General features: G+C 43.6%; 2 protein-coding genes across 10 annotated transcripts in view; one reads left to right on the top strand and one right to left on the bottom strand.

Annotated features, from left to right (window-relative positions):
• The window catches only part of LOC103692519 (60S ribosomal protein L9 pseudogene), a 1,198,372-nt gene that overhangs the window by 541,685 nt on the left and 644,465 nt on the right, over positions 1–12,222 (bottom strand). The gene's annotated exons all lie outside the window — the stretch shown is intronic.
• Positions 1–12,222, top strand: part of Vps13d (vacuolar protein sorting 13 homolog D) — a 225,390-nt gene that overhangs the window by 67,689 nt on the left and 145,479 nt on the right. For 8 of the 9 annotated variants that reach the window (XM_006239351.5, XM_006239353.5, XM_063287848.1 and 5 more), the window contains 6 exon segments: positions 1,094–1,265; positions 1,433–1,545; positions 3,026–3,238; positions 6,926–7,188; positions 8,238–8,371; positions 11,650–11,805. In XM_006239351.5, coding sequence (XP_006239413.1) covers positions 1,094–1,265; positions 1,433–1,545; positions 3,026–3,238; positions 6,926–7,188; positions 8,238–8,371; positions 11,650–11,805 — 1,051 coding nt within the window. 9 annotated transcript variants of the gene reach the window in all.

Genomic DNA, 12,222 nt, shown 5'->3' with positions numbered 1-12,222 from the left:
TAAATATAGAAATGTACAGTTTCCACTCTAAACCCAGCCCTTGGGTTATGTGTTCTGGCATAGTGTCTGGAGGATTCAGGCTGCCTGTTGCAGCCATGGGAGGCGGAGAGTGCTTTAGTCCTAGCATGAACATGTGTGTCCTAGAGCCCTGAGCATCTTTAGTATCACTCCAGGTCTTCCTAGTAATGCGTCAGGTGCTCTAATGAGTGTTGTTCTTCCACCCTGCCCCAAGAGGGCACAGGAGGAAAGGCTCGTTTCTTTTCCGTCTACTTTGGGAGCTGGAGATGAGAGCTGGGCATCTGGTCCTTGCAATTTCCCCAACTGGAATATTTAAGCTATTTGAGTCTTGTGAGATTTTTCTTGATCCTAGACTAGTTAGGTCTGGTGTAGGTGTGGTTTTGTCTGTAATCACAGTATTCAGGAGTCTGAAGTGAGAGGATTGCTATGAGTTCCAGTTCAGTATGGACTGTAGTGTGAGATTGTCTTAAAAAGTAAAAAATAAAACCCAAAATGTGTAGCTAGAAACAAGGTTCAGCAGTTATGAGCAATGGTTGCACTTGTAGAGATTCTGGGTTCAATCTCCAGCACCCATATTGTAGCTGAAAAGCCCATATAACTGTACCCAGTAGTCATGTACGTACGATTCCTTCTGATCTCTGTAGGCACTGCACACATGTGGCATATAGACACACATGCAGGTAAAACATCCAGTATGTAAAATGAAAACATGAATTAATTAGCTCATGTGTATTGGCATGTATATGTTTACATTTGTGTGTATACTTACTTGGCATGCTAGGATGGAACCCTGGGCCCATGTGTGCCAGACAAGTTTTTCTGGACTAGATCCCCAGCTCATTAGCTTCGAGGATTACTTTCCTTGCACATTTGGGGGCTACGACCCTCTATGTAGTTAAAGCATGGCAAACACAGTGCTGTGCACGCTGAGAGATACATGACTGTTTTTGCCATTGGAAGTTTGAGATTAACTGCTTGATAATGTAGGTAGCCACATTATAGCCTTACATTTGGTTGTGCTGTGCCAAGGCAGTTAGTGACTTATTTCTGAGCATGGCTTCCTTTTTTCTCCTAGAGAAATAAGCCACACTGTTGCAGACATATCTGTCCATGGCAGTCTGTCCTCTGTGCACTGCTCCCTGGATCTGTGTAAATATAAGCTGATCCGAGGCTTGCTGGAGAACAACCTGGGAGAGCCCATAGAAGACTTCATGCGGCCTTATGATTTGCAGGATCCAAGGATTCACGTGAGTGAGACCGACAGCATGTTCTTCCAAGCTCGTAGTCTCAACTGAAGGTCACCTGTGTGCATATTCCTCCAAGAATGCAGGGAGCAGAAGCGGGGAAGTGGTGGGACAGTGAGTGGACTAGACTTCTTTATCACTCCAGTGCTGACCAGCATTTCCTTCTACAGACTGTGCTGAGTGGAGAGGTGTACACTTGCATGTGCTTTCTCATCGACATGGTGAACGTGAGCCTGGAGCTCAAGGACCCAAAAGGAAAAGAAGGCACTGGCTCCCTGGCCAGGTAAGGCTTTGTTCAACACTTGTAGGAACTGTGTACCCCTGTACAGGGCAGACTGAAGAGTAAAGAGCTCTGGAGTAGGCTCAGGTGGCACTTCAGTGTTCTGATACACTGGAGCTGGAGCGCGGTCCCACTAGTGTTAAGGTGTGGGGAATGGGGTGCCTTGCCCAGTGTCTGTACAGTTTTAGCACAGTTGTGGGCAGAGTGCCACTGGTAACTGCCTCATGGGTCAGTGTTTTAAAATGGAGAGAATTCAGGGGGTTGGGGATTTAGCTCAGTGGTAGAGCGCTTGCCTAGGAAGCGCAAGGCCCTGGGTTCGGTCCCCAGCTCCGGAAAAAAAAAAACAAAAAACAAAAAAAAAGTATCAGTCTCTAAAATGGAGAGAATTCAGACAGATATAGATAGGCAGACGACAGATAGAGAATATGAATGAGAACTGTTTTGAAAATTGGCAGCATTGGGCTGAGCTCCCTACTTGGAAACCTCTAGAAGCAACATAGCAACTGCTTCCTTTATGGGCATGTGCTGGCTAGTTGAAATCTGTGGTGTAGGAATACAGAGTGGGATTTTGAAGCATGCATTGTATTTTTGCCCTGAAAGCCCTCCCTTGTCCTCTAAGTGGGGCAGCTGATGCTCTAGTTCTCTAGATAGATTGCTGTTGTTGCTTTATTTATGTATTTACTTATTTTACTAGCCCTAGGTTATATGACTGGGAAGTTGGGTCACATTTGAAAATGGGATGTCAAGGCTAGTAAGGCCTGTCTGAAGCACTGACTTACATCTTTCTGTTCAAAGCTTGTGTGGCCTGCTCCTAGTTCAGCTGAGGGGAGCCATGCCATGGTGAACCTGCATTCTTATGGGCCAGCTACTCTTTTGATTTATACCTTGAATTTTTCAATGTGGAATGATTCTGTGTGTATCATAATGGTACTGAGCAACTCCTAATCACTCTTTGCAACTTTCTCTTTTTCCAAAAAAAGACAGTGGGTCTGGATGCACTTCCTCTTGGTTGGTCAGTTTTCTTCCTTCCCTGAGTGCAGAATAGGATGTTGTTTCCAGTGAGCTATAGTGGTCTTACACAGATGTGTCTGCTGACTCTGGAGAGAGAAGCCTCAGGCAAGCTATAATTTCACAGATGAAGTCAAAAGAGACCCTGGATATCCATTGGGGATTATGATTTAAAACATGGCTTTGTTAGTCTAGGACGGGACATGGGGTGGTAAATCATTAATGATATAATAGATTGGGTATATTGTTATTCCTCATGCATTCCTGTGGATATAATCTGCTCTCTGCAACTGGAAAAGGTTTAAGGCACAGTGCTACTGACTGCATTTTGAGTGCCCTGTGAACAAATCCAGTTCAGGATCTCAGATTGAATGGTACTCTGGTATACTGATGATGTCACTCTTGTTCCACACCTGAACTACATTTTATAAGGTAGGATTGTGTTTAACTTCTCCTTTGCTTTCTTCCCTTTCAGATTTGACTTTAAGAAATGTAAGCTGCTCTATGAGAGTTTTTCCAACCAGACCAAGTCCATTAACTTGGTTTCCCATTCTATGATGGCATTTGACACCCGCTATTCTGGGCAGAAGCCCAGCCATGGCATGACCAATGTGTTCAACTGTATCTTTCAGCCCTCCAAGAGCAGCAGCGCCACCCAGGGCTCCATTCAGATTGAACTGCATTTCAGGTAGTGGAGGCAGACGCCAGCTCTGCCTTCCTTTGTCTGTCTGTGTTGTCCTCCACCCTGTACCCCTCACCCCCAAGTAGGTCTCACCATGTAGCCCAGTGTAGCTTGAAGTTTACTATGTAGCCCAGGGTTTCCTTCCTGCCTCCACTTCCTCAGTGCTGGCATTATCCCCACATTTGGCTCCCCAACTCTCCCTCTCCTTATGGTGATATTTCCTTTCATGCCAGTGGGCCAAGTCCCTGTGGCCTTAGAACATCAGAGAGGAGCTGTGAAGATAGGCAGTTGGAAGCTCACAAGCTTTCACCAGCACTGTGCTGTGTTAACAGCTCCTGCTCACTTGCAGTATTATGGATTCACCAAAAGATGTCTCTGTTGCTTTAAACAAAAAAAGAAAGAAAAGAAAAATAAAAAAAGGAGTTTGGCTTTGAGCCAGATCCTCAAAATCAACCTCCTTGTAAGCTTTAATTTGTAAAGTGGCTTGGGGAAGGAAGAAATTATGTGAGTCTAAGGAAAAAACCCAAGCCAAAAAACCTTTTGGTCTGCATGAAAGAAGGGTGGTTTTGAAGGTTATTTATTCCTGTCTGGCAGTGGGGCAGAGAGGGGAGGGAAGATGGCCTAGAATCAGGCAGACCTTATCCCCAAGACAGCCTTCCTCTTCATAGCAATGCATCCTTGTTGAGCTTTGAAGTTGACTTTCTTCTTTTATGGAGTGAACCAAAATTCAAACAAAAACCTAGACCTCTATCCTTGGGCAGGGGTGAGAGTTGAGTCATTCTGACAAGTCACTTGGCACCCGCAGCAGCTGCTGCTGTTACTGTTATCATAGCTTGTGTGAGATTTTTATGATTTGTGGCTATCCGTATACTTGTACAACTGGCATTTCAGTGTGCTGGTCAGAGTCTAGCCTTGGAAGGAAGGAGGCTTGGTGTTTCATATGACTTTAGGAAGTCTGGCAAAACAGACATTTTAGCTCTTTTGTACCCAACAGTGGAAATGCTAGTGGCTTCCTGACTTGACCAGGCACCTTACCTACTGCCAGTTGAATCCTCCCAGATCTGCAAACAAGGGCAATTTTTCTCCTCTTTTACATATGAAGGTGTAAGTGACTCTTGGAAGGTTACACAGCTTAAAAGTCTAGTAGTCACAAGTTAGCCCTGTCTTTGATATCATAGCTGAGTCCCCCTAACTCTCAGGCCCTCTGGCCTCTGTCAGTAGCTAAGTATAGTCTTGGGATGTGATGGGTGTATTTGGCAGCCTCTTTGAAGATGTTTCTCAGAAGGGAAGGCTTCTGTGTATTTGGTCTTGTTGTAGAGAGATAATTTGGTATTTGCTTTATTCTTACTGTTCTTGACTTCCTAAGTAGTCACCTCTTTGACCCTCCTCATCATGGCTTTAATATGCAGGAGGCCCAAAGTATTATTCTGCATATATACTAAAGGCATATAATTTCATGCAGCCAAACAATCAGTTCTTACCTTGGCCCTTGCTAACAGAAGTGCCCTTGTTAGTGAGAGGAGCAAACTGCTTCAGGAAGAATTGTTCTTCTGTTGGGATTTTGTATGTCAAATATAAATCACTTCACAGTGTTTAAAGGCTTGAAATATTTTCCAGAAGCAGAGTCTGACACACTTACTTTCCAGTTAGCTCTGAGTTCTGACAGTCTCTGCTCAAAATGGGCTGGAAAATTTTTACGGAGGGCAACGTTTTTTGTTCATTACAAAGGGTAGAGTGTTTCTGTGACAAATGCTGTGTGTGAGAAGGAGCTGTGTCTCACCATGCCCTTTAACTAGAGGCAACAAGCCAGGTTTAGCAGAAATAAGACTGGAAAAAAGCAGCCTTAGGCACACCCCTAAATCAGCCTTTCCCAAACAGGCTTGGAAGTGAGTAAATGTACAGCCAGAGCCAGGGTCTTTTTCACAAGTTCAACCTCCAGACCCTGTGACCTATCGCTAGCCTGTTTCTGGCTTCCCTTCCTCTGACTGCTGGTGTGGTAATATGTGGTAATAGGGCTGGCTATTGACCTGAGGACACTGTGGCTTCAGGCCAGGCCTGAGTGATTTTCTTGGGATCCTTGAAAACTATAAGTCCTTGTCCCCACCTTTCCCTCTGCCCTGTTTCTACTCTAGGATGCTTACGATCCTCCTATGGCCAATGTCCTCCTCAGGCTAAAAGATTGGGGCTGAGGTTAGTTGTAGCTAAAGAAGTCAGATAGCACTCGTATATGAATGTGGTGTTCGTGAAGCAGTCCTGAGCTTCTGAGAACCTCATCAATCCTAGACCTACCCATCAGGAAAGAAGCTGGCATTGGAGAGTACCTGCTGTGTGCCCCGTGCTTTCTCCTACAGTGTTAGTATTCTCGCTTTATATATGAGCAAACAGGTTGAGAGTGATATGACTTTAGTGTGCATTTCTTGACTTCTAAGCCTCTGCTCTTCCTTCTAGACCAGCCTTTCCTAGACCAGCATGGCAGGTCGGCCATTCTTAAAAGAAGTGCCAAGGGCAAAAAGCAACTCAGAATTTGGATTTTTCTGCTGGCATTTTGGAGAACTTGCATAGGCTTGCCAGTCAAACTCTTCTAGTAATATCCAGGGAGAGATGCCGCAGCAGTTAAGGCTGCTTTCAGAGGGCCCAGGTTTCATTCCTAGAACTCCAATGATGACTCACAACCATTAGTAATCCTGTCCCAGGGACCAAGGCTCTTTTCTGGTCTCCTTGGGCACTGTACACAGGTAGTGCAAAGACACACATACAGTCAACATCCATACATATAACAACAGAACGAAAAGAGCACCCATAGGCTCTCAGGTCGGATTGGGGCCTTTGGGTTGGACTAGGATGTGTATCCTGCATTGGTATTTCAGATTAGGCTGTGTTGTGGATTGCGGCATGGCTAAGACCATCCCAGCTCTACCTACTATTGTAATTGTGCCTGCTCAATGATGATGATGATGATGATGGTGGTGGTGGTGGTGGTGATGATGATGATAAATTGTATATTTGTTTATTATTATTATTATTTTATTATTATTATTATTATTAAAGACAGCCAACAATGTCAACACTGCCAAGTGCCTGTTGTAGAATCATATTAGTTAAAGGCACTGCTATCTTGCCTTCTTAACTATAGTACTTACTCTTGGTTATTATTATTTTTTAATGAAGGGCTGGCAGTTGGTTCATTGATTAAGAATACTTATTCCTCTTATAGAAGAACTGGGTTCAGTTCTCAGCACCCACATGGTGACTTACAACTGTCTGTAACTCCAGTTCCAGAGGATCCAGTGCCCTCTTCTTACTTCCATGGGTACTAGGCATGCACATGTTGCACAGATATGAATGTAAGCAAAATACTGAGACATAAATTCTTTAAAACAAATGACTAACCTCCAGAAAGCTTAATACTTTGTGAGCAGTGCTCAGAGTGTTTCCCACTCAAAGCTGGCAGTTTAATTAAGAATCGCTGGAATGGGGCCTGGCATTGTGCTACATACCTGAATTTCCAGCTAGACAGCAGCCTGAAGCATCACTGAGTCCAGGCATTTGAGGCCACCTTGGATAATACAGGGATAATGTAAAAACAGAAGAGTAACACTGAATTGCTACTTGCTGGGTCTTAGGAGGCCTAGGCAGTGATTAAATACATGTTTCTCTTTACAATTCTGTTTTTTTCTGCCTTCTTTTTTGTAGATCTACGAAGGATTCCTCCTGTTTCACTGTTGTTCTCAACAACCTCCGAGTGTTTCTCATATTTGACTGGCTGCTGTTGGTCCATGACTTCCTGCACACTCCCAGTGATGTTAAGAAACAAAATGTCACTCCTGCACGCTACCGCAATGCCAGCAGTGAATCTGCTGTTGTTCCCAAAACCGTTAAGAGTGGAGTAGTCACCAAACGGTCATCCCTCCCTGTGTCCAATGAGAGGCACCTGGAGGTCAAGGTCAATGTAACAGGTAATTGTTCATAGTGTGCTTCACTGACTGATGGTTTGGATGTTAGGTCAGACCCGTCTTACAGGACACTTTCCCTGTGCCAGCCACACCTCTTTTTGTTTTGTTTTTTTTGAGACAGGATCTCACTTAGACCAGGCTGACCTCAAACACTGAGACCTGCTTGCTTCTGTCTTCTGAGTGCTAGGAATAAAGTGATTCTGTGTTCTCTGTCTCTGTCTCCTGCCTCTTTCCTCTCTGTCTTCTCTCTCAGCAGGTAGCACTATATCACAGGCTGGCTTGGAACTTGTCTTTCAAGTGCTGGGATTGTTGGTGTAAACCACTACACCTAGCTTCATAGTGCCTTTTTTTGTTTTGATTAAAACCCAGTGTGCATGAGTCTTTGAGACACGAATGATCACAAAGCTGATAGTGCTTCCTAACAGTGGCAGCTGGACACGAGTGGTATGCACTCCTGTGGGCAGCATGAACAGCTGTGCCAACCTGTTGTGATGCTTTATGCTACCTGACCATCAATCTGACTTTTTGCTTGGATTCTAGTCCTTTAGAGAAGGGATGTTCTTTTTTCCCCCTAAGATTTATTTATTCATGTATTTATGTATATGAGTATTCCATCTTCATGCACACCAGAAGAGGGCATCAGATCCCATTACAGATGGTGTGAGCCACCGTGTGGTTGCTGGGAATTGAACTCAGGACCTCTGGTAGAGCAGTCAGTGCTCTTAACCCTTGCATCATCTCTCCAGCTTGGGAAACCCTTCTTATCCTCAGGGGCCTCCCACTGTGACTGGGATGTCATTTCTCCATCTGTCTTGAACATGCAGGTCAAAGAGAGGAGCTAATTCTGATCCTTTCTGCTAGGCCCTGCTCTGTTAGCCCAGCTGTGCTTTCCAGATTCCAAGTCTAGGACAGTAGTGAAGCAGGATGTTCAGAGCTGTCCTGGAGAGTGAACAGTTGGTATTCTCACCTGGTACAAATGTGCCACTTACGTTGGGACACTTGGTGATGCTAGCTTCCTTGCTTGCCTTGACTGATGATGCTGTCCTTTGCAGGCACAGAGTTTGTGGTTGTTGAAGATGTGTCCTGCTTTGATACCAATGCCATTATTCTGAAAGGTACCACAGTGCTCACCTATAAACCCCGCTTTGTTGATCGCCCCTTTTCAGGAAGTTTGTTTGGCATTGAGGTAAGTTTGTGTGTTGACCACAGCATTGCATGTTGGGCTCTGAAGGGAAGCATCTGGAAAAGTATTTGTCTTCTGAATGCTTATCTTCCAGTACTAGGAATGGAACTGAGGGCCTTGTGAATGCTGAGGCAAGCATTTTACTACTAAGCTACATTTCCACCCAGTTCCCCATCCCAATCTCCAGAGTTTCTGAGTCAGTAGGGCTGGGAAAAGACTCAAAACCCTGGTCTTTATGTATAAATATGTTTGATTGTTTGTGTGTGTGTGTGTGTGTGTGTGTGTGTGTGTGTGTAGTATATAACTCTCTCTCTCTCTCTATATATATATATTTATAAAATATATGTAGTGTGTTGTATTTTTGTAATTCATATATGGCTATATGTAGTGTATATAATTTATAATATATATAATACAGTATAATTTATATACACAGATATATAGTGTATCTATATGATTTCAATAGGCATAGTATGTATATAATATGTATGATATAGTATATATATGTAATTTATATGCAGATATATAGTATATAATTTATATGTGTGTACATATATAGTAGATGTGATATACATATATAGTATGTTTATAATTTATATATAATGTGGTTATATAGTATGAATAATGGAGAGAGAGAGAGAGTGTGTGTGTGTGTGTGTGTGTGTGTCTTTGTATGCGTGTATTGCTTTGCATTAAACCTAAGGCCTTGTGCTTGTTAGGCAAGTACTCTTATCAACTGAGGTAGGTTACATTCCTGTTCAGCTCAGTCTTTTTCTATTTTGATTGACCCAGTTGTCTAGGCTAGCCTTGAGCTTTTGATTCTTCTGCTTTAGCCACTGGAGTAGCTGGGATTGCAGACCTGTGCCACCATATTCATCATGGCCTCCTGAGCTCTTCTTAAGAAACATTGTTAGTAAAGGGCCTCTTGCTTTCTCCTTCAGTCTGGTAGCTTACTCTCCTATGTTCTCCCCTCCAGTGCAAGGCTATGAAGACACAGGACTTTTTCTTACACACCCTGCCTTCTCAGACCATGAGTCAGGGAGACTTTTTTAGTTCCCATTCCTACTAGTACCTTGTTGGGTGGTCTGTTTCTGCTTGTCTCATCCCCCAGCCAGGATTCAGGCAGTATTTCTTCCCAGTGCTGAAAGCATGTACCACAGGGCTCTTAGCACATGCCACGGTAACATCTTACACCACATCTCCCTGTGACCTCTCCGGGAGGATTCAGAAGGGAGATCCAGTTAGGGATTGATTAATGAATTGCCAGACACAGTTGGTTTTGTGTAGTCTCTGAAGAAAAAAGGAAAATGAATATTTTTCCTCTAAACTTTTAGAAAAACTCTATTGCAGGTTTGCACAGCTGAGGCAGTAAGCCTGCTTGTCTTGAATTCTCTTTCCGCACACTGGTTACAGTCCTGTGAACAGCCAGGCCCTGGAATAAGGCAGGCCTTCTTAGGAAAGGCATGAGGGTTTTATATGGTATCATTCTGGAATATATAATCTATAGTACTGCTCTGGAGAGCCATGTGTGACCTAAAGAACCATGTCTCTGTTGATGCGGTTATCATGAAGGCGGAAATTTGTACCTGGGTACTTTTTGTCACCAAGATATGTCATATACGATATTAAGCAGCATTCATTCACTCTGTCTCTTAAGTCTCGAGAAGGGAAAAGGCAGAAGACATCTCTAGGTTGCTCTTAAAACTCAGGGATCATAGTGAATGTGCCTCTTACCATGTAGTGGAATATTTGCTCAGCCTCTTATCCCTTCTGATAGAACTTTGAGCCCCTCCTACTGAGTTACTCATTCTCACTGGAAGCCGTATATGGTCCTCCTTCAGTGTTCAGATGTAGCTGAGTAGAATGGGATGGGAGAGAGGCGCTCCTTGACCACTTGTTTTTGTAAGGTGAAGAAATCTCACTTTGGGACAAGGAGCTGCATGCTCAGATGTTAGAGTTGACCATGGACTTGCAGGTCATCTGCTTTGTAGACCCTGACAAGCCCAGTGCTGAGTGGGGCATTGTGGTGATTGATTAAGGAATAGTCAGTACCACTGGAATTTGTATAGCTGAAGCCTGCCAAAGAGAAAAGGGAAATGAAAGTGTCCTGTTTCAAGGTCTCAGTAAAATGAAGTGGCAAAATATTTGAGATGCCCAAATTTTTAGGTGGTATGACTAGAATTGATGAAGCATAATGCCTTAATCTTGAATAGTGTAGAGGGTTTTGATATTCCTTGGTTTACAAAGTATGAAGAAAAATGCCTCACGAAGATAGAGTCTTGCCAGGAGATGAGTAGCTTCAGATGAATGGTCCCTACTTTCCTCCATGCTCCTTTTGAATACTACAGTAATTTGGCCTCAGAGTGCGAGCCCCTCTCGCCATTTCCTTCTGTGTGCCCTGAAGCATTTTTATTTGTTAGTATTTCATGTATACAGTGTATGAGGTCTAATGTAATGGACTCCTATGTACTTTTTTGCTCAGCTTCAATAATGAATGCACTTTAAAATTAGGAAATTCTGAAAGGAGGGAAAATTCCTGTAAAATATATAATCTCTATTGTTTTCTGGTGTGTTCTATCTTATCCTTAAAACCAGTATTATTATTATTATTAATAATTATTATTATCATCATCACTATATTTTCACTTGAAAATAGGGTTCCACTGTGTAGCAGCTGGCTTTTATAGTCCTTGTGGATTGGCTTTCCAAGTATTGGGATCATGGGCAAGATTCTCTGTGCCTAACTTGGGGCTGTGTTTTTGTCGTCTGTGTTGTGCTGATCTTACTAGAGTTCAAAGGCATGCTCCACCACAGCAGCACAGTCTCTCAAGGGCCGGGCTTAGGGTTAGTGTGTTACACGGGCTCTGGCTTTAACTCCCTTCTTTAGGCCACTCAGCTGCTTCACCAAGTAGGTGCAGTGCAATCTTGGTTGCTCTTTTTTTTTTTTTTTCCTATTTAACCATTAAAGTTATTAATGAAATTTTCTGTATTGTATTATTTCCTTAGGGTAGTTTCTAGAGAGAAGTGGGATTATTAAATCAAAGGGCAGGAGCTCTCGAAGTCATGGGTGAATGGAAACAGTTTCCTGCAGGTGAACTACTGAACCTATTCTTGGCCACAGGCTAGAGTGGCAGCCCCAGATCTTTACAGTGTTTACTTCAGTAGCTGATTCAGGTCTTGTGAGAGGGCTGATTGCTCCTGAGACAGCCCACTGGTGCTGCTAAGTGCTAGATCCTCGAAAGGCAAGTTGTAATCTTTGTTTTACTGTGTTTCATTTTTAGGTGTTCTCATGCCGACTAGGGAATGAGCAGGACACTGCTCTTTCAATTGTGGATCCTGTTCAAATTCAAGTGGAGCTGGTAGGGAACTCTTCTTACCAGAATAGTTCTGGGCTGATGGATGCGTTCAACAGTGAAGACTTCCCACCCATTCTAGAGGTAATGTTGAGCCGTGTCCAACCCATGGATGCACTGTAGGTTCTCTGTGTAGGCACTCAGTCTAGCACCATTGTAGGTGCCTTAGTAGATGTAAAATAAATGTGATGTCACCTAGGGTCTTGCCACGTGGAAAAGGATAGAAGACTTTAAATTGCTAGTATCAATCTGTGAAAGTTGACAGAAAGCAGAGTACAACAAAGGTAGGAATATTCCTTGTGGGTAGAGTGCGACAGGATTCAGGAGTCCAGGGGCAGATAGGGTATAAGCCAGCAGAGGAGGAAAGCATTCCACGTCCAGGAGCTGAGTTAGGGCAGAAGCAGATCTCACTGGGACTGAGAGGTGTTCAGGAAAGTGACAACTGAAGCTGAAGCCAGGCAGGAGAGGGTGATAATGATGCTGTTCTTTGTGTGTGTGTGT

The sequence above is a fragment of the Rattus norvegicus genome, chromosome 5 (assembly GCF_036323735.1).
Source record: "Rattus norvegicus strain BN/NHsdMcwi chromosome 5, GRCr8, whole genome shotgun sequence".
Taxonomy (NCBI): domain Eukaryota; kingdom Metazoa; phylum Chordata; class Mammalia; order Rodentia; family Muridae; genus Rattus; species Rattus norvegicus.
This window is presented reverse-complemented; position numbering and strand designations above follow the sequence as displayed.